Below are 25,481 nucleotides of genomic sequence, written 5' to 3'. Positions count from 1 at the left end.
ACTCACACACACACACACACACACACTCTCTCACACACACACACACACACACACACCCCACCCCCCACCCACCAACTCCCCTCCTCCCTGACCCCCATTCCTACTCCTCCGTAATCCTTGCCAAAGGATCTTGGTTTGAAGTTCCATGAATTCATTACTAAGTTTTGGGCCTGTCCTGTGAACTTCACTGCATTGAGAAAAGCTGGCTTATATAGCTTTGTTTCAGCAAGGAGAAAGTGAGCAAACAGAAAGCTACCTGTTTGGCAGGATCTTTGGTGCACTCTGTACTGAACTACTTAAAATGCTGTTGCTATCTTTGTAGGTAAGGGATATCCTGAAATTGCCAATTTGACGAGAGCCATGGCAGCCTTATTAAGACAGTTGCTTGCAGCCGTGCTCCTCCTTTTCACAAGTGTTGCTGTTGGCGTATACTTCAGCTGAGGTATTAAGTTTGTCATGTTGGTCCTTGATGCAGATTTTCAGAGAATGTCACAAAGCTCTCTAGTCTGTCAAGCAATCCAGTAATGAAATATTACCTACCTTTGGTAGTGTTTTTTCCAGTGTCCTTCAACCAGCTTCTTATGTTGTTTTTTTCATGTGTACACCTGAAGACAAAAGTACCTTGTGTTCTTGGATGCTGTTAATGAGACAAGGTTTACTTTCACAGTACTGGAAAGGGGATGAAGTGACTTGCATCATACATTTTTTTAAAACAGTATTTGTGATTCTTCAAATGAAGGTCTACTTCACTCACCACAGCCCTTTTTGCTGTCTTGAGATTTCTCACTGCACGTTTTCTCCATGTGCACTATTCTACTCCAGCTTTACTTAGGTACAAGATTTTAAATGTCCTTTGGATTCCTTATGTTAAATGGTTAGCAGGCAATTGTCTGCGAGTGTTAGCTAATGGCTTTTGATTCCTCGCATGTTTTTGCTTTGAATAGTTTTGAAGAGATCATCTTTGCATCTTGCTACTTCCAGCCAGTCGAGCAGGATTTGTTTTAGGCCTTGAATGCTGATGTGTGCCTGTGGAGAAGATAAATCCATGCCCCACTAACTGAGAGCTTGTTAAAGCTAGCCATATCCAATGTCAGATGGGACTATAACCCTTGCCCTTAAAATTACCTAAAGCATGTAATTTAATGCCTTGAATTAGTAGGTCATGCTTAATCAGTTTTGTGTGGAGTGAATGACTTTATTTTAAAATGCCCATATACTCTCTAATACCCAAGTTAAGTGTAGTGATGTAAGTTTACAAGGGTGTCTTTTCCACTGAAACTTGAAAATGAAACTAAGCTTTCTGTTCTTTATTTCGATAGATCAAACTAATTTCTGGCATGTTGGTTTAAAACCGGTGCATAATTTAGATATCTTGAAAACCTGTATTCTGTTAGTGAAGCTAAGTTCATAAAATGCATTTAGTTGTTCTGAGAAATTGAGAATGGAAAGCTATGGCTGTACTTAAATGCGCTCAATGGAATAAATATTTAACAATTCTCATAAATGCCAATGAATGCAAATGGCCAACTCACTGCAAGTACAAAATAGCAGAGTAAAACATAGACTGAAAATCTTTTTTTATCCAGTTTGGTTTTCAGTCTAGCAGGTGCAAAAGGTTCTTGAGCCTGATATATTGTTCTGCATAGTTGGTGTACAATAACTAACATCCTACTGCAGGAGAAACTTTGACAAGACTTTGATAAAGAGAAGTTGATCAATTGAATCTGTCCACTGACCCATCATTACAGTATTTGTAAGTCAGCTGGTTTTCAATCTATTTGTAAAGGTGCACCCTCCCCCCTCCCTTAGCCCCCACTCCCCAATATCTCTCTTTCTTTCTCTCTTTTTCTCTTTCTCTTTTTCTTTCTCTCTTTTTCTCTCTCTTTCTCTCTCTCTCTCTTTTTCTCTCTCTCTTTCTCTCTCTCGCTCTATCTTTCTTTCTTTCTCTCTCTCTCTTCTCTCTCTCTCTCTCTTCTCTCTCTCTGTCTGTCTCTCTCTGTCTGTCTCTCTCTTTCTCTTTTCAGGTACTATGCCCTGAAAGGGTATGATGACCATGGACTTCTGTGGTCCCTGGTTATGCTTGGTAAAGCACTGCAATGGTTTGCCTTTGCCTTCTGCAGCTGGGACTATAACCCTTGCCCTTAAAATTACCTAAAGCATATAATGTAATGCCTTGAATTAGTAGGTTTGTGTGGAGTGAATGACTTTATTTTAAAATGCCCGTATGTTCTCTAATACCCAAGTTAAGTGTAGTGATGTAAGTTTACAAGGGTGTCTTTTCCACTGAAACTTGAAAATGAAACTAAACTTTCTGTTCTTTATTTCTATAGATTAAACTAATTTCTGGCATGTTGGTTTAAAACCGGTGCATAATTTGGATATTTTGAAAACCTGTATTCTGTTAGTGAAGCTAAGTTCATAAAATGCATTTAGTTCTTCTGAAAAATTGAGAGTGGAAAGCTATGGCTGTACTTGAATGCACTCAATGGAATAAATATTTAACAATTCTCATAAATGCCAATGAATGCAAATGGCCAACTCACTGGAAGTACAAAACAGCAAAGTAAAACACAGACTGAAAATCTTTTTTATCTCAGTTTGGTTTTCAGTCTAACAGATGGAAAAGGTGCTTGAGCCTGACATATTGTTCTGCATAGTTGGTGTACAATAACTAACATCCTACTGCAGAAGAAACTTTGACAAGACTTTGATAAAGAGATGCTGATCAATTGAACCTGTCCGCTGACCCATCATTACAATATTTGTAAGTCAGCTAGTTTTCAATCTATATGCACCTCCCTTAGCCCCCACTCCCCAACATCTCTCTCTTTCTCTCTTTTCCTCTTTCTCTCCCTGTTTTCAGGTACTATGCCCTGAAAGGGTATGGTGACCATGGACTTCTGTGGTCCATGGTTATGCTTGGCAAGGCACTGCAGTGGTTTGCCTTTGCCTTCTGCAGATGGGACTATAACCCTTGCCCTTAAAATTACCTAAAGCACATAATGTAATGCCTTGAATTAGTAGGTCATGCTTAATCAGTTTTGTGTGGAGTGAATGACTTTATTTTAAAATGGCCGTATGCTCTCTAATATCCAAGTTAAGTGTAGTGATGTAAGTTTACAAGGGTGTCCTTTCCAATGAAACTTGCAAATGAAACTGAACTTTCCGCTCTTCATTTCAAAAGATCAAACTAGTTTCTGGCAAGTTGGTTTAAAATTGGTGTATAATTTGGATATCTTGAAAACCTGCATTCTGTTACAGTGAAGCTTAGTTCATTGAAATGCATTTAGTGCTTCTGACCAGGAAACTCGCCTGCTCTTACCATTTACAGGTTGATAATCAATTTGTTTAGCCACATTATGAACGTGCCTATCAAGTTCTGGTGTGGGACTTGAACCTGGAACTTCTGGATCAGACACTGGGATGCTACCCGCTGCGCCACAAGACCTCAATCCCCCAATATCAAGGGGGCCAAATAGAATTCAGTTTAATATATAGCAGGATTAGATATTGTGGGAAATTCTTTGTGCAAAGCTAGGTTACAATTTCACAGGGCCCCAGTCCAAATGTCTCCCTGCTATCTTTCACGGTTCACAAAATTTTTCAACTGCGAGGGCAGACCAGATTTTGGATGAGACTAATTTTGTGCTGTTCAATCTGATTGTGACTTTATTAAAAGAGAAAAAAAAATCCAATATTGACATTAGTGACTAATGAAAACAATTCCCAAGCTGAGAATCTGAAATGCTGAATAAAAAAGGGTTTGACTTTGCATAAGGATTGAAATCCTCTCTGTTGTGTGTTTTGGACTATTTACAGTCCTCTCAAGTAACTGAAGCCTGGTTCCATTGGAGAGATCTTCATATCAATGTGCTCACCTCACTTTAGCATACACACATGCAAATTGCTGCCCAGGATTATATTTATTCCAACTAGGGATGGGCAATAAATGCTGGCCTAGCCAGTGAAGCCCACATCCTGTGAATGAATAATTTTTACAAAATATTCAGTCCACCTCTTTCCTTAACGGTTTATCAGAGCTTAAGATGAGTACATAGGACATCCACTTGTAGCAAATAATGTGCCTTTTTTTCATACAAGAGGAAATACAAAATCAAATTGATGAATCTCGAGTTGACATCTAACTTTTTCACCATTGTAGCAATAGATGTAAAGTTGGTCATCACAAGTAATGACCCAGTGTATTGAATGTTCCAACAGGCTGTGCAATGGAATCAATAGGAAGGTTCATTGAATGTCTCAGCTGAGTGATCTGTGGTCATGATACAGGAAAAGCACATGCCCTGAGGGAGCAAGTTGAATCAACCCATGTCAGATCTGCACACTAAGTGATTAGTTCAAAGTGATGATGACTCAGGCCTGAATCTCTACACGCAACCCACCCCCCACCCCAAATCAACCTCTTTCTGTGTTTTGCTTCAGTGAGAACAGTGACACTGAAGACTAACTCTTAATTGATATTATGTGCCCCATGTGACACTTCAGTGCAAGAGTCATTTGCCTTGAGTCTTTTGAGGCTTGCATTTATTGAAGATAGTTTGTTGTTCTTTATAGAATTAATTATTTCTGTCAGACTGTAGCCAATTTTAGTTACCATGGACAAATTTGCATTGGTAAGATTAATGTGTGCTCTTTAACTTATTTCAGCTCTTATGGAAAAGTTCAGTTAGTTTTTAAAATACCTAAACTGTTTCACAAGTTTTAAATATCTTGTTATTGAGTTGAATAGTTTAGAACTGTGCAGAAAATATCAAACTCTGTTCCCCTGATGGACCAGTAGGAAAATCTGCTGAATGGAGTTGTGCTGATGAGTCATCCAGATGAGAAAGAAAGACTTGTGTTTCTATAGAGCTTTTGACAACTCCAGGAAATCCTAAAGTGCTTTACAGCCAATAAAGTTCTTTTGAAATGTAGCCACTAGCCAGTTTGCGAGCAGCAAAGATTCACAACAGCAATATGGTAAAGACCAGCAAATCTGTTTCAATGATGTTGGTTTATTGGTCAGGACATAGCGGAGAACTTCCCTGCTCTTCAGAACAATGCCATGGGATCTTTTACATCCACTTGAGAGGGCAGATGGGGCATCATCCAAAAGATAGTATGCCTCTCAGTGCAGCTCTACTGTCCTGGAGTGTTAGCTTACAAGCTCCTACAGTTTCTGGAGTGGAGCTTGAACCTGTGACCTTTTGATTCATAGGTGAGAGTGATGCCACTGAGCCATGACTAACACCCCTGCTGTTGAATTTGGTCCTGGGTGTGTGCTGCCAATTAATCTCAGTTAGCAGAGCAGTGGAAATAATGCTGTTGATGAAAGCATCCCCAAGCCAAAGAAGAGAAGTCCAGTGGTCCCTGCTGGAATTGTTTAGGAGGACAGTTGAGAAGTGCCAGTGCAGTGGCTGACTGATATTGCCCATATAGCCACATGTAAAGAATAGCCACTTGGGCAGGATACTGAAGAGCTCTTGCTGTTTTGTGGAACGATGCTTGCGTGTGCAATGTTTTCAGGTCTGGAGGATTGCAAGGAGAAATTTAAAGCAGAGGTGGGGGTGGTGAATGGATGCGGCCAAGAGTAATGGACTTTGTCTTTTGCCTTGCATGATAACTGTTTGAAACTTGGCCAGTATATCTATAATGCTGTGAGCTGCTAAGATAGGTCTTTTCTAACCTTTACCGCAGGTGTTGGCATAATGGCAGTGTTTGTGATTGTCTGTAATGGTACATTTACAGGCAACCAATTAAAGTTGAATGGAGAATTTGTTTGTTTGGCTGTTTTTTTAAAAAGGCTTGAAATATGCAATGTAAGGACGATGTGACCTTGTAAAGTGTTCTATTTACTTATGATTTGTACTATGGCATTTCGGCACCGTGTCTGTTTACCAATGTTTAGTGCAACATATTTAACTGGCAAAGATTTCCTAACGCAGATCTTTTACTGCATGCAAACCATATCTATTTGTTTTTAAATAGGCAGCAGTGTAAATACCCAGGCCAAGTTGTTTGAAGTCCCAGACACATGGTGACATGAAGCACGTTGGATGAACAAAGTGGTATCTTCCAGATAACTCAGTGACCAGATGCGACACTTGCAAGCCATACTGATCCAAGAGCTCCAATCTTCATGTGGTACAAGACAACTTTAAAAAGTCTCTATGTAGAAAGTAGTTTGTTTTAACTGTACAAACACAAGCCAATGTTACATTAAATGTTTTAGTCGGGTTTTTTGTCGTATTGAGAATTAAATGGGGTTTGATTGCATTTCGAATCTTCTAACGGTGTCATCAGTTTCACGAGTTACATTTCAAGCCAGTCCTGTACCACTGATGACTTAGAGCAGCAACCAACACTGGAAGTTGCCTTGTGCCAGCTGTATGAAATGTTTATTTCTGATTCCAAAACAAAATAATCACTGTTCAGCACTGTTTTTTTTATATATATGTATGTATGTATGTATGTTTATGTGTGTGTGTGTGTGTGTGTGTGTGTGTGTATATTACATCAGTTGTATCTCAAGTAAATCTAATGACTTATTATCAATAACGTGACCTGACTTCTACATTCAGGTTTTGTGTATCTTTTTTAAGGGATGCCCTAAGCATTGTCATCGTCCTTGCAATAAGGACAGTGACCCTGTTGCGTGACCCTTTAGCTTATGTTAACTGGCGTGGACTATACTGAGCTTTCAGCCTTGTATGTCAGAAGATGCATTGTGCACCAGCCTTTACTTGTATGTATGTGTGCGTGCAAAAGAGACTTGTTTTCTTTTTTTGGGGCAACGGTGAGTTTTGTATCATATTTAAAGTTTTTGTATCATGAAGAACATTGAAATTTCATGAAGGAAAATTAAAGACAACTTTCTTACTACAAGTGACATGTTCTATATTTGTTTGAAGGTCTCTGCTTCCAGCGTATGATCAGAAGCAAGTGTGCAAAAGTGTGCAAAAGCTTCGAGATATAGAGATGATGTCTTCACTTATGGGCAAGACCAGAGCTAGGGACCATATATGTAAGATAAATCCAAAAGGTCTTTCAAGAGAAACTTCGTTACCCAGAGAGTGGTTAGAATGTGTTATTCCTAATACATGGGGCAGTTGAGGCAACTAGGGTAGATGTATTCAAGGGGAAGCTAGTGAAACACGAGGGAGAAAGAATTAGAAGGATATGTTGATGGTGTTAGATGAAGGTGGGAGGAGGCTTGTGTGAGGCATAAACTTTGGAATGGACAGGTTGGGCCAAATATCCTGTTTGTGTTGTAAATACAATATGTCTAAATGAAAAATCCCTTTTCTAAAAAAATATTGTTTAACTGCTTTATTTGAGAAAAATGTGTTGAAGTGCCACTAAAAACAAAATGTTGCAAATACTCAACCAGTCAGGCAGGTTCTGTGGAGAGAGAAAGGTCATCAACTGGAAACATTGGGCTAAATATTCCAGTCTTTGGATTGTCGGAGACCGGAAATACGACAGAAGATGCACGTCGGCCACTGTGGAAGTTCTGACACTCCGACCTCCATGAGATTTGCCCGACGTGTTTCAACCTCTGGCAGGCAATTCTCCTGCCCCTTGGGATCCTCCGAGTTGAGAGTCGGAGACTTAGGACAGTTCCATGGTACTTACCTGAATAGTTACCCAGGAAATGTTAGACAGATTAAAACTTAGTCCAACACCTAGGTAATGCCACAATTGACCCCCCCATGCCCCCAACCCCACCCAACTACACGACCTGACTACACCTTCCCGACCTTAATATACCCCATCCTGACCTGACTACCCTCTTAACTACTTTCCAGATCACCCAACTATCCCCCTGACCACTCACCTTACTAAACTCACCCCCTTACCCACCTACCCCCTCACCCACCAACCCATTCATTTGCTACCATCCCTTCGCTAACGTTCAGACTGGACATTTAAACTGAAGGAGAAAGTCATGTCTTCCCCTGACTCTACTGCACTGTGGCAGAGTTCCCCAAGGGATGCTGCACTGCGCATCTCTGAGAAATACAGGCTAGGAAGATCCTGGTAGAAATGCGGAGCAGCATCGAGTCAGGGGAATTTTTGAACACACCGGCAATCCGATGATCTTTGCAGCTGCTTGGAAGATCTGGGTCATTAACTTTGTTTCTCTCCACAGATGCTGGTTGACCTGCTAAGTATTTCTAGCATTTTCTGTTTTATTGCAGATGTTGAAAATCTGAAATAATGTTGCATTTGTATTAGTATCACTGTTGTCCTCCATTCAATATTAAAGATCACTCGACCACATCTGACTTGTCACACATTAGCTTGGTTGAGACGTCTGCAACTCGTTGCTGTGAGAGTTGTCAACCCATGCTAAGTCCCCACAGGTTTTCTCATGCAGGAAAGCAGAGGGCAAGTACGGCCCCAGACTGTCCCAGCTGCAACTGCAATCCCAGGAAAGGTAGCAGTTCATCCTGATCCTCCGACCACCCATATGTTAAACAACGTGCTGTCTCATGTGTTGTTTTAACCAAGTCCTAAGCATATTGTGAAACCCACACTGCATCACATGTTTGTGGTCTTTCAAGCTGTGTATGTAAGCCAACTAAACAGGATGTACAATTTTACTTTGTAGTTTATATTCACAGTTTTCCCTGTCTGGAAAGACAAAGCCCCAACTCAGTGGAGTTTAGGAAAAATATTAACATTTCATAAACATTGATTGCAGTGTGTTAAAGGTCAAAATAACCCTTAAAAGATGTCTCCATGGATGGTTAGCAAGGATAGCTAGGCACTTTTTTTTTTCTCAAGATACTGGGAATTAACTGGTACTTGAGGGATTAAATTCAATGTCAAAGGATCTTTAATGTAAGTAGGTAATTGGGCTGATTTTCACCATGGGTCACTAATTAACAGTTTTGATCTATGCTGAATTTCATTGACACATTGTGTGTGAATCTTCTTTCTTTGCTCATACATCTGTAAAAATATTCAGATTATGAAGCTGAGTTATAAAATCAGAATCTGCAAAATGTGAATTGTAACAATTTTTTTTAAAACGGTAGACTTGTACTCGTATGGAAGTACTAATCTTTTCTTGAGTTTGTTAAATTTTCCCCAGAAACGGAAAGGGTTTACTGTGAAGTTAAGTGTGTTCTGCTTTGTGAAAAATTTTTAATCTGTTTATCAGCAGGTATTCCAAATCTTTCACAGTATTCATTTTATAAGAAATTATTTTCACGTATTTTGCAAGTTTTCTTATAATGTTGGGGAATGTTTGCCCTCCATATTCACTGCTTGGGATGCTGAATGTTGCTGTCTGAGTAAGTTTACAATAATATTTTCCATTGTTTTAGTTTCTTGTCTTTTTATTTTGAAGTATAAATGCAAGTCTTGCATGAACTTGCGTCTCTTGTACAGCAGTGTGGCCCAAGGTGCTTGCCACTTGCCATGTGGCCAAATGATGCTTTTCATCAGGTGAGAGATTTAAATCAAATGGACATTGGGATCCTGCAGCAGCCCATTCCACTGAGGATGGGGTTCCAGCCTCTGTCTGACAAAATCCATGGCTGTGTCAATAGTAAGTAGAAATTTCTGCAAGAGAAACAATCCTTAACATTAAAATAAAACTGTAGTCGGGTTCCATTAAGGAAGTGAAAACGTGTTGAAATGTTTTAGTTGCTGCATCACAACTGGATGCTGTGCAGTGGTTAGTTGCTGCTACAAAAATTATTCTTTGACAGCTGCTGTCACAGTGCATCATTGCTCACCTTTAGTCCTGTCCCTCAATCCCAGTTCATCTCTGGAAGATTGTTACAAGATTCAGCCCATGCTTTGCATATATTTTGAATCACGTGGCGAGTACGGTGACCTGATCACCACAGGTTTGGTGAGTGTCAAAATCCTATTGGAACAACACTGTTGTAGGGAAGCTTGGAAGAGAATAGCTGTCCAAAGAAGAAAATATTGTCAAGGTGGGAAAATTTTTGCATTCTATTGAATGCTCCAATTTAATTTTAATGTATACTAAAATGCTTAAATTGTTACTGTTACAATGCCGGTTAATCAGCTGTAGGAAGATTAATGCCTTTTGTTGATCATGACCCAATGGAGTCACTTGCTTCAGAAATCAATTGTTAAAAGTGGTTGTCGGGCAGTTGTGGGTAAGTATTACCAGCTGTCTGATAGTTGCTTGATATTTTCTCAAGGTAAAATAGACCCTTTTAAGTCTCTGAGACATGTGTCTGGGTGCCATTAGTTATGAGAGTGTTTGTCAAGCTGACACGTTGCTAGCTGTTATGGACCAGAAGGAAAAATTTATTAATGAGCCACATGACTGGGCACCAGACTTTGGGTTGAAACAGATTAAGACTGCAACTTCCCAATTCCTGCTTCTGAAACCTTCAATGAAATTTTTAAAGTTGTATTTGGAAGTTATTTTGAGCAGTATTGTTGAAAACCTTTTTGTTTGTGATGCATCTTAATTCATTGAATTTCCTGCATTAGAGTACAGGTAGGCTGACTTCACCAAAGTATCAATCAACATTTTGGGAATGCTGCAGCCTTGGTTGGAATACAGTAGTCAGAATCTGGTAATATCATACCCTTTGCTACATTTTGTGAAGTTCTGGTCTCCACCCACATTGGTGAGGTGCTAGCTGTAAAACTGAGATCATCTGCTTTGGATCATCATTTCTTCTGTTCTGATCTAATTTAGTGAAAGTTTTCAAATGTAAAATCTGAACAGCTGACAATCTTGTAATGGAAATCATGATTTTAAAATGCTAAAAGGGAATGAGGATGATTGTGTGTAACGACACCAACTCTTCTGGCCAGAATGGAGATGATTAGGTGATTTTCCCTGCTAATCTGACCAAGAGAATGCACTACTGTAAGTGACTAAGATATGCATAGAATTTGTATAACATAACCATCCTCCACTCACTGCATTTTGCTATTTCAGATCTTCATTGCCAAAAATCACAGATAAGAAACAGCACAATTTCTGCCTTCTGATGCTTTTTTCCTTCTGCCTTATTTACCCTCCATTCCAATGTCATCCTAGATCTGTCTGTGGTTGAATCCATCTGTGATGTTGTCTATGCTCCTTCCTCCCTTTACCCCATCTTGCCCCTTACTCTCTCCATGCCAACTATAACTCCCATTTCTTCTCTAATGCTCTGTGATATGCACTAACCTGTCAGCTCCATGCCTATCTTAATAAAACTCCCTTCTCATCTGGCTTCCACCCTTCCCACAGAACCAAAACGGGCTAAGTCAAAATCATAAATTACGGCTGGAATTTTCCGCTCCCATAGGCAGCGGCCGTGTTTGGCAGCATGAGTGGACAATATGGTGTGAAAGCCAAAAATCGGTTTTATGCCGTCATGAAACCAGTTTGCAATCGTCTGCTCCACCTGTCAATGGTGGGCCACATTTCCTGCTGCTGCATATTGGGAAACTAGTTTCAATACTTTAGCATCTCCTCATTATAAGCCTTGCTAGCTGGAATCATCCACCCACACTGGATCATCCAAGCACGTCGACATGATTGCATGCCATTGTGCTTCACAACCATACATAAGCGACATGCACCTGGCGAGCTGCACTTCACTCAGGACTTCAAGGTTTGTTTACCTACCTTGCTTCGGGCAGCCCTTGCAGACATCAGCGCCAGACTTCGCAGGCAGCATCGCATCACATCACGGGCAGGCATCTACCTATCAGACCAGCTGTAAAGCAGGGGATGGCTTTTCAATGGTTGCAGCGCTAGGGCTTGCTTTGGAAAGGTGGAGAAGTGGTCTCAGGCAAGGGAAGAGGCTACAGGGCGAGGGTTGTATTGGGGGTATCCCAGGGTGTTTGTGATCTGTGCAAGTGGCCCCAAGGTGGTGAGGGCTGAGGAGGCAACCTCCAGAGGGGGAGGCCAGATGGAGATGCGAGGGTGTGTGTGAGAGAGTGAGTGTGGTGGTGGCCCTTGAGCTGGCAGTGAGTGAGATGCCAGTGAATGTGTGATAGCCTCAGGCATGTGAGATAGAGTGAGGAGATGGTTGCCTTACCCTGGCGGCAAAGATGAAATCATTCGTCCTCTTTCTGCACTGAATGGCCAACCTCTTCTGTGCAGCATTGGTACTGACCACCATTACCATTGCCTCCCAAGCTGTGGAGAGATTGCTGGACCTTCTGTGGCCAGAGTGGGGATAAAGGACATCACGGCGGGTTTCCAAAAGGCATTCCAGTGATGGCATCCCCAGACCCCACTTCTCTGACTTTGAGGGTGCCCAACCATCTGACTGGGCCAGAAGCTCTTGGGGTGGAAAATGTGGCCTCAGGTCTTACTGTCTGCTGAAGTGGGTTTGATTTCCCACCCCCTCCCCCCCACCACTTCCAGTCCTGGTGGTGGGATCCCTGTCACCTTTATAAAATTCAGCCCTTTGTCTTTTATGAGATCTCTGCAACTTTGATCCAGTTCAGCATTGCTGCCCTCCTCTATCACCTCCTCTGTCGTCCAGCCTCATGGGACTACCCTTGCAATGATTTCATTCCTACCTGTTTGAACACAGCCAGGGCATCTCCACTAGTGGCTTTTTTTCCCTCCCTTGCACTATCACCTCAAAAGTTTCCCAAGCACCACTTATTGATCCCCTGTCATTCCTTATATGTGTGCTGGCTTTTGATGATATTTGACATGGGGACAGCTTCCAACTGAAGGTAAATTCTGTCTGATTTCTACATTACATCTGAAGTGTTTTAAGAGTTTGCTGGCTTGCTGTATTTTTAGTATTTTATCTCTCTCTTTCTTCCCTTGTGGTCTGAGTCTTGCCCCTTGTTTACTTACCTCTGGGCCAGAACAAGAATTTCATGGGTTATGTGAATAATTTTCTGCAGCCTCTATCTAAGAGCAACTACTGTAGTTATTAAAAACAAAAAAACTGCGGATGCTGGAAATCCAAAACAAAAACAGAATTACCTGGAAAAACTCAGCAGGTCTGGCAGCATCGGCGGAGAAGAGTTGACGTTTCGAGTCCTCATGACCCTTCGACAGAACTTGAGTTCGAGTCCAAGAAAGAGTTGAAATATAATAAATATACTTACCAGAGGTAAGTAAACAAGGGGCAAGACTCAGACCACAAGGGAAGAAAGAGAGAGGTAAAATACTAAAAATACAGCAAGCCAGCAAACTCTTAAAATACTTCAGATATAATGTAGAAATCAGACAGAATTTACCTTCAGTTGGAAGCTGTCCCCATGTCAAATATCATCGAAAGCCAGCACACATATAAGGAACAACAGGGGACCAATAAGTGGTGCTTGGGAAACTTTTGAGGTGATAGTGCAAGGGAGGGAAAAAAAGCCACTAGTGGAGATGCCCTGGCTGTGTTCAAACAGGTAGGAATGAAATCATTGCAAGGGTAGTCCCATGAGGCTGGACGACAGAAGAGGTGATAGAGAAGGGCAGCAATGCTGAACTGGATCAAAGTTGCAGAGATCTCATAAAAGACAAAGGGCTGAATTTTATAAAGGTGACAGGGATCCCACCACCTGTCTCTTTATGGGGTATGTGGAACATTCCTTGTTCCAGTCCTACTCCGGCCCCCTTCCACAACTCTTTCTCCGGTACATCGATGATTACTTCGGTGCCGCTTCATGCTCTCGTCGGGACTTGGAAAAATTTATTAATTTTGCTTCCAATCTCCACCCCTCCATCATTTTCACGTGGTCCATCTCTGACACTTCCCTTCCCTTCCTTGACCTCTCTGTCTCAATCTCTGGTGATAGACTGTCCACCAATATCCATTACAAACCCACCGACTCCCACAGCTATCTCGACTACAGCTCCTCACACCCCGCTTCCTGTAAGGACTCCATCCCATTCTCTCAGTTCATTCGCCTCCGTCGCATCTGTTCCGATGATGCTACCTTCAAAAACAGTTCCTCTGACATGTCCTCCTTCTTCCTTAACCGAGGTTTTCCACCACGGTCGTTGACAGGGCCCTCAACCGTGTCTGGCCCATCTCCTGTGCATCTGCCCTCACGCCTTCTCCTCCCTCCCAGAAACATGATAGGGTCCCCCTTGTCCTCACTTATCACCCCACCAGCCTCCGCATTCAAAGGATCATCCTCTGCCATTTCCGCCAACTGCAGCATGATGCCACCACCAAACACATCTTCCCTTCACCCCCCCCCTATCAGCATTCCGTAGGGATCGCTCCCTCCGGGACACCCTGGTCCACTCCTCCATCACCCCCTACTCCTCAACCCCCTCCTATGGCACCACCCCATTCCCACGCAAAAGATGCAACACCTGCCCCTTCACTTCCTCTCTCCTCACCGTCCAAGGGCCCAAACACTCCTTTCAAGTGAAGCAGCATTTCACTTGCATTTCCCCCAACTTAGTCTACTGCATTCTTTGCTCCCAATGTGGTCTCCTCTACATTGGAGAGACCAAACGTAAACTGGGGCGACCGCTTTGCAGAACACCTGCGGTCTGTCCGCAAGAATGACCCAAACCTCCCTGTCATTTGCCATTTTAACACTCCACCCTGCTCTCTTGCCCACATGTCTGTCCTTGGCTTGCTGCATTGTTCCAGTGAAGCCCAACGCAAACTGGAGGAACAACACCTCATCTTCCGACTAGGCACTTTACAGCCTTCCGGACTGAATATTGAATTCAACAACTTTAGGTCGTGAGCTCCCTCCCCCATCCCCACTCCCTTTCTGTTTCCCCCTTCCTTTTTTTTCCAATAAATTATATAGATTTTTCTTTTCCCACCTATTTCCATTATTTTTAAATTTTTAAAATCTTCTATGCTCTCCCCACCCCCACTAGAGCTATACCTTGAGTGCCCTACCATCTATTCTTAATTAGCACATTCGTTTAGATAATATCACCAACTTTAACACCTATGTGTTCTTTTGTTCTATTGTTGTTGACATCTTTTGATGATCTGCTTCTATCACTGCTTGTTTGTCCCTACAACCACACCAAACCCCTCCACTTCTCTCTCTCTCTCTCTCTCTCTCCGCCCCCCACACACACACCTTAAACCAGCTTATATTTCAACTCTTTCTTGGACGCGAACTCAAGTTCTGTCGAAGGGTCATGAGGACTCGAAACGTCAACTCTTTTCTTCTCCGCCAATGCTGCCAGACCTGCTGAGTTTTTACTGTAGTTATTGCCTGGATGGAGGCACAGTTTCAACTAGTGCGAGCAGCCCAGCTGAGAACTAGAGTATAGAATGTGTGGGGGGAACTTAAAAAGGTAATTAGGAGAGCAAAAAGGGGGCATGAAAAAATATTGGCAAGTAAAATAAAGAAAAATCCAAAGTTATTTTACAAGTACATTAGGAGTAAGAGGGTAACTAGGGAAAGAGAAGGGCTCATTAAGGACAATAGTGGTAATTTGTGTGTGGAGCCAGAAAACATAGGTAGGGTTCTAAATGAATACTTTGTGTCGGTGTTCACAAGTGAGGGGGATGACGTGGGCATGGAAATCAGGCAGAAGGACAATGATGAAATTAGCATAGAAAGGGAGGAGGTACTAAGTGGTCTGGCAGGCTTAAAAGTAGATAAATCCCCAGGCCTGAATGAAATGTAAAACAAAAACAGAATTACCTGGAAAAACTCAGCAGATCTGGCAGCATCGGCGGAGAAGAAAAGAGTTGACGTTTCGAGTCCTCATGACCCTTCGACAGAACTAGGAACTATAAGAACTATAGTTCTGTCGAAGGGTCATGAGGACTCGAAACGTCAACTCTTTTCTTCTCCGCCGATGCTGCCAGACCTGCTGACTTTTTCCAGGTAATTCTGTTTTTGTTTTGGATTTCCAGCATCTGCAGTTTTTTGTTTTTATATCTGGATGAAATGTATCCTACCCTGTTGAGTGAGGCAAGGGAGGAGATAGCAGGAGTGCTGGCAATAATTTTCAATTCCTCTCTGGCCACAGGAGAGATGCCAGAGGACTGGAGGACAGCCAATGTGGTATCATTATTCAAGAAAGGAGGAAGGGATAAACCAGGGAACTACAGGCCAGTCAGTCTAACCTCAGTAGTGGGGAAACTATTGGAAGCAATTCTGAGGGACAGAATTAATCCACACTCGGGGCAGGATTAATCAAAGACTGTCAGCATGGTTTTTTTAACGGGAGGTCATGTCTGACCAATTTGACTTAGTTTTTCGAAGAGGTGGCCAGGTGTGTAGATGAGGGCAATGCATTTGACGTAGTCTACTTGGACTTCAGCAAGGCTTTTGATAAGGTCCTGCATGGGAGACTGATCACAAAGGTAAGAGCCCATGGGATCCAAGGCAAATTCGATCCAGAATTGGCTGAGTGGCGGGAGGCAGAGGGTGATGGTCGAGGGGTGTTTTTGCGACTGTGTCCCGTGGGGTTCCACAGAGATTGGTGTTGGGTCCCTTGCTGTTTTTGGTATATTTAAAAAATTTAGACTTGAATGTAGGAGGGTTGATCAGTAAGTTTGTGGATGACACGAAAATTGGTGGGGTGGTAAATAGTGAGGAGGATAACCCTAGATTACAGGAGGATATAGACGGGCTGATCAGTGGCAAATGGAATTTAATTCGGATAAGTGTGAGGTGATGCACTTGGGCAGGACAAACAAAGTACGGGAATACAAGGCTGTGGGCCTAGTGCTGGAAAAATGGGATTAGAATAGGTAGGTACTTGTTTGACTGGTGCAGACATGATGGGCCAAAGGGCCTTTTTCTGTGCTGTAGACCTCTATGACTCTATGACCCAAGTTGCCTTATTTTGGTAGGTGGATTTGAATGACTGATGACCCTGGGATATGAGATACTGACCAGTCCTATACACTACTGGCTTTCCTCAGAAGGTTGAGATCTTGAGAGTTATTCATGAACTACAGACTTAAATAGGCTAATTAAAAATGACCTTTTCTTTAACAACTTGCTAGCTGGTGTTGGTAATTGCATTCTCTGTTGTGGGTGGTGCTGTGATAACATCAGAAGTGGCCCTGGGTTCAGACTATTTTTACAGCTGGTTGGTTCCATTCACTGATAAAATGTGCTGCTCAATGCAGATCGTTGAATTTGTGTGTTGAAAACTCCACTCCGCCCTCAGTTAAAACCTACAAAATAAGTGTCCCTTAAGGCTCAGTGCGTGTGCAACATCACGTCTTTCAGATAGGATTTCAATATGAACACTCACCTGCTGTCCGGATGGATGTAAAGGATTCGATGACACTATTCGAGGAAGAGCGAGGGGGTTCTGGGTAATACTTATCGTTCAAAACATTTTTTTAAAAATCATCTGGTCAAAACGCTTGGGAGCTTACTGTACACAAATTGGTGTTTCCTACATTACAACATGGCTCCGTTTCTGAAGTAATTCATTGATGTAAAGTGCTTTTTGAGCCCTGACATGGTGAAAGACCCTAAGTAAATATAACTCTGTCTTTAAAATGTAGCCTGAAAGCTGCTGACATTAAGTGTTTGAACTAAGAGCTTTATAACAAGGGTTGGTGTTTTGGATGTTATGACTCAACTGGAAGTCAGATCAGGGACTGGAGATGTTACTGTCTGCAGCACTTGGGAAGCATAAAGCCTGGTGACCTAATAAACTTATGTCCCTGTGGTTATTCTTGCAGGATTCGCCGTTGGAAACAGTGGGAAGCCTAGAGCCTCACGCAAATGTTAATGGAGTCAGTTGATGTTGGTTGGGTGGAATGTGTGTTGCCAACATTGTTCCAGAATGAAATCCATAGCATTTTCATAGCTGATAATAAAAAGGAAATTTATTTTTTCTTTTCCACGCTATCAAATAAAATCCCAATGTTTTAAGGTTTAATCCCATGGTGGCCAAATATATATTTTTCACACAACAGTCTGTAAATATCTGAAAATTATAATATTGCATCAGAGAAGATTGGGACAAAAACACATTGTATATTTTAGTTATGCAATTTTTTTCTGGTAATCAGCTGCAGCTGATCTTTATGAATCACAATTGTCCAATTATTATTAATCATTGATTATATAATTTTGATCAATATACATCGCAACCTCCCAATGTCAGCAAAAAAAAAGCACACAAACGCAAGTATGTTGCTTTATTACAAAAACCGTGGCAGAAATTTTCTGCATCCCGTCAGCCTTTGATTCTTTGCCTAGTCAGATTAATGGACGGGAGATGGCATTGTGCTATGTATGAAAAAGGAAAACTACGTCAAGTATGTGTAATTCTTGCCCATTACATTTGTATCACACTTTTTAAAAAAAAAAAAGTTTTTAGAAAAGAAATAAGGCTGTAATTTGGAATGTACACAAAATCCTCAGGAATTGATAATACCCTTACTGAGACAGGAACCACAATATCTGTGATCCCTGACTCATCCCATCAGTCATGTTACTTAGGGGAAAGGAAGCCTAGGTTCTGAACTGCAGCCTGAGGTGTTTTTAAACATTTGACCTCACCCAGTGTTTACTTAACAACAATTATACTATGAAGCCATAGGGAAACATAGATATATATACCTTAGCAATACGACAATGCACAAGCTAAGACTATTTTCTTATAAAACGTATTGTCTGACTTAGTGTGAGCAGTTCCACAGGAAATCCAAAACAATTGTTAATAAATAACTGATACATGGGAAGCATTTCAAACTTGTAATTTCAACCTAGAGTTTAGATAATGGTTGCAAAGAACTTAAGTTGTCCTCTGTGTTTTACATTCTCAATACTATCTTAACATAATGCAACATCAACCTTATTTTTATGTAACCCCTCTCCAGTATTGATCTCAATCCAGAAATCTTTTTGTTGTGGAATATTTGCTGCATGATACAGGCTCAAAAGCGTTTTTTTGATTAAGACACTTGTGCAAAAATTGCAAGGAATAAAACACCAGAGGGACTTTGTGTATGTGAACTCCTACAGGTCACATTTTATAGTATAAGCCATGAAAACCAGTGCATTTCAATGCAATGATCCAGTTATCAGGTGATATTCTGGTGTGAAACACAGAAGCCACTAGTGGCTGTCTGGCACATACTACACAGTTTTTATCAACAGGGATTATTGACGTATGAAGCATGAGGCTGAAGAAACATAAATGGGCCTCCATCTGTACAGTCATGATTACAAATGTGCTCTCTTGTGAAGACTGTGAAATAATTTGTGGAAATGAAAGCAATAAAGGCCACAAACAGTACATATGCATTGTCCCCAGATGTGTATTTTACCACTTTGATTCTGCCAATTAGCTAGTAGCATCAAAACTGCAAAAATATGCCAGGATCTTTGATTTTCAAACTAAGAAATTTGTGTTTTTGGCTGCCAGTGTGTTAATTAAAGGTTGGCACAATCTCCAGTGTTCTTCATTTTTATTTTTAAGAAGTACAAGATTAAATTATTGGGCTGTTTACTGGTGTAATTTCTTGGCCCTGCAGAGGAATTCTGCACCAAAGTGGAATAAGATTAGAATAACTCAACCTCTATAAGATTGTGCTTTTTCTATATCTTTCTAACTGCAGCTGATAATTGTAACTCCTTCATTGGAAAGTCGAGATAGGTGCTGCTGACCTCAGTATACAGGAAACAGCAAATAATAATGCTATTGATTTGATTGTTACCTTCCAATTAATATATATCCAAAAATCTGCAAGCACGGAATCTAAAGGTGTGATAAACCTGCAGAAAGTATTTTGTTGCCTTCTACTTTGAGGCCTGCATGATGTGATGGATGAATACTGTTTTAGAATGGCAGTAATAATGCATCTTGCTCTGCTGGATGGGACCTCAGAAAATAATATTGTCCAATGTTGCAGCAGATGGGTTACAGTAGAGATTGCATAATTCCAGAGAAGTTCACAAACCGAGCCTCAGTTCTGCCATAGAACCTGCACTCTGTGCTGTACCCCTGGGAGTTCCACTTATTAAAATGTGGTTTTAAAGTGTGATCTGACTTTACTTGTGAATATACAGAATATTTTGTTTCTGCTCACATATATGTTTATTCCCCTTTTCCATTGATATTTCTAGCCACCTTGCATCTTATTGAATTCAATATTTTACTTCCCGCTTAAGAATACTTGCATTTATATATGGTGCCTTTCACAACTTAAGGGCACCCCACACTGCATTACCACCATGATATGCTTGGAAATGCAGTAGCATATTTCAATATTTCAGATCGTAACCACTGCTCACTTTTTTTGAACAGAAGATGTTGGCAATGATTCTACTGTTCACTTAATCATTCCTTCTTTCCATCCTATCGCAGACCTTTCCTTTTGTTCTAACCCGCCATCGCCCCTGTACTTGTTCAAAACCTGTTCTGTCTGTAACATTTTTCAATTCTGAGGAAAGGTCACTAACCTGAAACACTGACTCTGTTTTTCTCTCCACAGATGCTACCTGACCCAATGAGTACTTCCAGAATTTTCTGTTTATGTTTCACATTTCATTGCCTTGTAATTGGGTATCTTCTGTCTTCCCTGATGATTAAGCTAGAATTCTGTCCCTATGACAGCAGCTTGCTGTGATCCAAGAAGAATGTGTGTGTAGACTTTGTATAGTTCAGTTTTCTGCTATCTTGTTTTATACAATTTAGTTTCCTGGTTAATAGGATGTAATTAATGGCATAATTGTGGCTCCATGGTCATGCTCTAGTGTCTTGAGTCAGAAAGCTGTGGATATAAGCACTATTCCAGCAATTTAAACGAGTCATCTCAGCTAATTTTGGATGAGATGTTAAAACAAAGCCCTGTCTGCCCTTTTGGGTAGATGTAAAAGATGCCAAGGCACAATTTCAAAGAACGTTTCTCCCTGGTACCCTGGCCAATATTTATCTCTTAATCAGCATCACTGAATCAGATGATCTGGTCATTTATTACTCTTTATGGGAGCTTGTTATGTGCAAATTGGCTGCTGCATCCCAAGTGCTTCATTGGCAGTAATGCACTTTGGGATGCCCTGTGAAAGGTGCCATTCATAAATGCAAATATTTCTTTTTCTTAAATTGGAGGCAATGTTAACATTGGACTAATGCAGTGTTCTCATATCGTAAACATATTAATGTGGCTACCATTTTTTAATTTCAATTAGATGTGAACAACAGGAGAATTGAACAAATACATGAAAAATATCTTCTAAAAATTGGGAAAAGGCCATTCACCGCAACATTGATCCTAAATTGTCCCAACTGTGGAAGCTGTGCTATACATTTAATCTCATGAGAAAAATGTATTTATAAACGACCCATAGTGAACCAAGCAAAACTCCAGAATATTTATCCATTTCTAATCTCCTCTCTGCTTCCTCTCCCATACAATTACAAAAGTATGTATTCAAAGCCATAACTTGATATTTGTTTTACCGCTTTTCATTTGACTTATGTTGTTCAATGTTCCATCCCAGAATTTCCTGTCAAAATACCAGTGAGCCTGATGACAAGTGCCATTATTCATGCGAAAATTGCACAGAAATTTCAGACAAAGGGCAAATTCTGCCGCTCACTGTTAATTGCATCTTGCTGCGCCTCACCAATGAAATGCATCAGATGGCATGCAGTTGTTGCATTTGTAAGGTAGATATGAAGTGAAGCTCTCAACGAAAAGTTAGATCTTATTTCAACTTCAGTAATGTTTTAGTGAAGTGTTAATTACTCTGAGTCAACCTCTCTGGCATTGATAATTAACTGTTATGAGGGGATTTTCATTCCTTCAGATTCTAATTGTTGGGAGATTTTTTAAATTGTCAAATTTCCAACAGGTTTTTCTTTCTCTTTCTTTCGCCCTCAATCCATTCATTCTTTCCCTGTATTTTTCTTTTTCGAAAGACCATAAGACGTAAGAGCAGAAGTAGGCCATTCGGCCCATCAAGTCTGCTGTGCCATTCAATGAGATCATGGCTGATCTGATTATCCTTAACTCCACTTTCCTGCCTTTTCCCCATAACCCTTGACTCCCTTACTGATTAAAAATCTGTTTATCTCGGCCTTGAATATACTTAACAACTCAGCCTCTACAGCCCTCTGCAGTAAAGAATTCCACAGATTCACTACTCTGAGAGAAGAAATTCCTCCTCATCTCCGTTTTAAATGAGTACCCTCTTACTCTGAGATTATGCCATCTGGTCTGAGACTCTCCCACAAGGAGAAACAACCTCTCAGCATCTACCCTGTCAAGCCACCTAATAATCTTACATGTTTCAATAAGGTCACCTCTCATTCTTCTAAATTCCAATGAGTACAGGCCCAACCTCTCCTCATAAGAAAATCTCTCCATACCAGGATCAACTTAGTGAACCTTCTCTGGACTGCCTCCAATGCCAGTATATCTTTCCTTAGATAAGGGGACCAAACCTGTTCTCAGTATTCTAGGTGTGGTCTAACTAGTGCCTTGTATAGTTTTAGAAAGACTTCCCTATTTTTCTACTCCATTCCCTTTGACAAAAAGGCCAACATTCCATTTGCCTTCCCAATTACCTGCTGAATTTGTATGTTAGCTTTTTGGGATTTATGCACAAGAACTCCCAAATCCCTCTGTGCTGCAGCTTTCTGCAGACTTTCTCCATTTAAATAATGTTCAGTTGCTCTATTCTCCCTCCCAAAGTGCATAATCTCACATTTTCCCACATTATGTTCCATCTGTCAAGTTTTTTCCCACCCCCTTAACCTATCTATATCCCTCTGTAGACTCATGTCATCCTCACCACTTGCCTTCACACCTATTTTTGTGTCATCTGCAAACTTGGCGATAGTACATTCACTTCCCTCATCTAAGTCATTTAATATATATTGTAAATAATTGAGGCTCCAGCACTGATCCCTGTGGCACTCCACTAATTGCAGGTTGCCATCCCAAAAATGCCCTCCTTATCCCAACTCTGTCTTCTATTAGTTAGCCAATCCTCTATCTAAGCTAATATACTACCCCTAACACCATGGGCTCTTATCTTATTAAGTAGCCTTACATGTGGTACCATATCACCTTTTGGAAATCCAAATATATTACATCTACTAGTTCCCCTTTATCTATCCTGCTTGTTACCTCCTCAAAGAATTCTAATTTGTTAGGCATGATTTCCCCTTCATGAAGCTATGCTAACACTGCTTGATTAGATTATGTATTTCTAAATGCTCTGCTATTACATCCTTTATAATAGACTCCAACATTTTCCCAATGACAGATGTTAAGTTAACTGGCCTATAGTTACCTGTTTTTTTTTTTCACCCCTTTTTTTTTGAATAAGGGTGTTACATTGGCCATTCTCCAATTCTCTGGGACTTTTCCAGAATCTAAGGGTTCTTGGAAGATTACTACCAGTGAATCCATTATCTCTAGCTACTTCCTTAAATATCCTAGGATGCAGCCCATCAGGTCCAAGGGCCTTATCGGCCTTTAGCACCATTAGTTTCCCTAATACTTTTTCTCTAGTGATAGTTATTGTATTTATTATCTCCCCCGTTTTTGCCCCTTGATTATTTAGTAGTTTTAGAATGCTATTATTATCTTCTACCGTGAAGACTGAAGCAAAGTATTTATTCAAATCCTCTGCCATTTCCTGGTTCCCCATTATTATTTCCCCTTTCTCACTTTGGCCTCCCTCTTTCTTGTATATTTAAAGAAGCCTTTGCTGTCTATTTTTATATTACTTGCTAGTTTACCCTCAAAGTTTATTTTTTCCCTCTTTTTATTTTTTTTGGTCATCTTTTGTTGGTTTTTAGAACTTTCGAAATGCTCTGGCTTACCACTAATCTTTACCACATTGTATGTTTTTTTCTTTCAATTTGATACTGTCCTTAATTTCCTTGGTTAACCATGGTTGGTTGAATCCTCCTTCCTCACAGGGATATATCTTTGGTGTGAGTCAGGAACGATTTTCTTAAACTTCTGCCATTTTCATCAACCGTCATTTCTGCTAAACTCCTTTCCCACTCCACTCCACTCCAGCCAACATTCTCCTCAGTCCATTGTAATTATCCTTATTTAAGTTTAGCACAGTTGTTTCTGAGTTTCTTGTTCTCAAACTGAATGCTAAATTCTACCATATTATGATCACTGTTTCCTAGGGGATCTTTTACTCTGAGATCATTTATTAAGCCTGCCTTATTACACATTACTAGATCCAAAATAGCCTGATCCCTGGTTGGATTCATAACATATTGTTCTAAGAAACTGTCCCAAATATGCTCTATGAATTCTTACTCGTGTCTACCTCTGCCAATTTGATTTTCTCAATCTACATGAAGATTAAAGTCACCCATGATTAATGCACTGCCTTTTTTACATTCCCTCATTTTCTCCTGATTTATTCTCTGTCCTACAGTATAGCTACTGTCAGGGTGCCTATAGACTACCCCCACCAGTGTCATCTTCCCCTTGTTGTTTCTTACCTCCACCCATATGGATTCTTCTAATCCAAGGTCCTTTCTTGCTATTGTACTTATTCCATCTCTTACTAACAAAGCTACCCCACCACCCTTCCTGCTTGTCTTTTCAAAAAGTCAAATGCCCCTGAATATTTAGTTCCCAGCTTTGATCTCCTTGTAACCACGTCTCTGTAATGGCTATACTATAAGATCATACACATTTATTTCTCTTTGTGCCATTAATTCATTTATTTTGTTGTGAATATTGTGTGTATTTAAGTAAATATTAATTTTGCCTTTTTACCATTTTTTTCCTTTGACCCTATTTGCTGCTTTTTTTTAATGTTTGTACACTCTGTCCCTTTCTGTCACACCCTGGGTATCATGACCTAAATAGCTGCCCTGCAAGGCTGCCATGTCCTTTTGCTTTGTAAGTCTACATATCCCCTTTACAGACCGCACCCCCCCCCCCACCTTATTTAGTTTAAAGCCCTCTACCTAATTTCACGTTGAATTCATCCACCCATTTAAGTTTACACTTCCTCCTCAAATCTTGTATTGTTGATTTCACAATCCTTCAATCTGATTTGGTTAAAGAGATCCCCAGTTGCTTGCCTCTTTCACTCAGGTCCCAGATGCAACATTTCCCCTTGTTGTGCCATGATCAGCTTGCATTTCCAGTAACTTGCCACCAAAAATGTAAAAAAAAACTTCCAGATCTTACTAACAGGTGATGCCATTCAACACCCAACCACAGTCGATGTCTTGCACAATATAAATCTATTCTGCCCCTTGCAGCCCGTTGCATTACTATATGTTCATTCAACTTTTTAAAGGTTGTTTGTTCCAAGATGATAAATATAGAAGAGACAGGGAAAGGCGGCTGCTTGTTAAACGTTTTTTTTAAAGATCTTTTAGAACTCAAAATGCAGTTGTGGATTATTCTTCCAAGGATCGGAACAGTGAGTCAACCCATAAGTCAGGCATTTTTATAGTCTGAAAGCAAATGCATTCCACCACTCCTCGGGAGATTCTGCAACTACAGTATTTACTTTGCTGTGACCTGAATTCACCTACTCGAAAGGGAACATGGGCATGTTGGCAGAGACCCACAGAGTGAGTCAGTGGCTAATAGTCTCTATCATTACACATC

General features: G+C 40.7%; 2 protein-coding genes and 2 long non-coding RNA genes across 19 annotated transcripts in view; 3 read left to right on the top strand and 1 right to left on the bottom strand.

The window, feature by feature from the left end:
* The window catches only part of parn (poly(A)-specific ribonuclease (deadenylation nuclease)), a 116,656-nt gene extending 109,771 nt beyond the window's left edge, over nucleotides 1-6,885 (top strand). For 2 of the 3 annotated variants that reach the window (XM_041206738.1, XM_041206740.1), the window contains 2 exons: nucleotides 323-442; nucleotides 5,989-6,885. In XM_041206738.1, coding sequence (XP_041062672.1) covers nucleotides 323-441 — 119 coding nt within the window. In that variant the 3' untranslated portion in view covers nucleotide 442; nucleotides 5,989-6,885. The remainder of the gene's footprint in view (nucleotides 1-322; nucleotides 443-5,988) is intronic. The other variant, XM_041206739.1, reaches the window with a different exon arrangement.
* A 2,433-nt stretch (nucleotides 6,886-9,318) lies between these two features.
* The window catches only part of LOC121288249, a 38,925-nt gene continuing 22,762 nt past the window's right edge, over nucleotides 9,319-25,481 (bottom strand). For 4 of the 14 annotated variants that reach the window (XR_005945343.1, XR_005945346.1, XR_005945340.1 and 1 more), the window contains 2 exons: nucleotides 9,750-9,926; nucleotides 9,319-9,573 (listed from right to left, as the gene is read on the bottom strand). This is a non-coding gene — a long non-coding RNA (uncharacterized LOC121288249). Of the gene's footprint in view, nucleotides 9,574-9,749; nucleotides 9,927-11,620; nucleotides 11,891-16,885; nucleotides 17,082-25,481 lie in introns of those variants that run through there. The other 10 variants (XR_005945341.1, XR_005945339.1, XR_005945336.1 and 7 more) reach the window with 5 other exon arrangements.
* LOC121288248 lies at nucleotides 17,016-17,800 on the top strand. Its single transcript, XR_005945335.1, has 2 exons — nucleotides 17,016-17,225; nucleotides 17,601-17,800. It is a non-coding gene; the product is annotated as an uncharacterized LOC121288248 (long non-coding RNA).
* Nucleotides 25,266-25,481, top strand: part of eri2 (ERI1 exoribonuclease family member 2) — a 106,369-nt gene continuing 106,153 nt past the window's right edge. Inside the window, exon 1 of the mRNA XM_041206736.1 lies at nucleotides 25,266-25,444. The gene's annotated coding sequence lies outside the window, so the exon portion shown is untranslated. The remainder of the gene's footprint in view (nucleotides 25,445-25,481) is intronic.

Source organism: Carcharodon carcharias, chromosome 15 (assembly GCF_017639515.1).
Source record: "Carcharodon carcharias isolate sCarCar2 chromosome 15, sCarCar2.pri, whole genome shotgun sequence".
In the NCBI taxonomy this organism is placed as follows: domain Eukaryota; kingdom Metazoa; phylum Chordata; class Chondrichthyes; order Lamniformes; family Lamnidae; genus Carcharodon; species Carcharodon carcharias.
The sequence above is the reverse complement of the archived record's forward strand: the minus strand, read 5'-3'. Positions and strand labels throughout refer to the sequence as shown.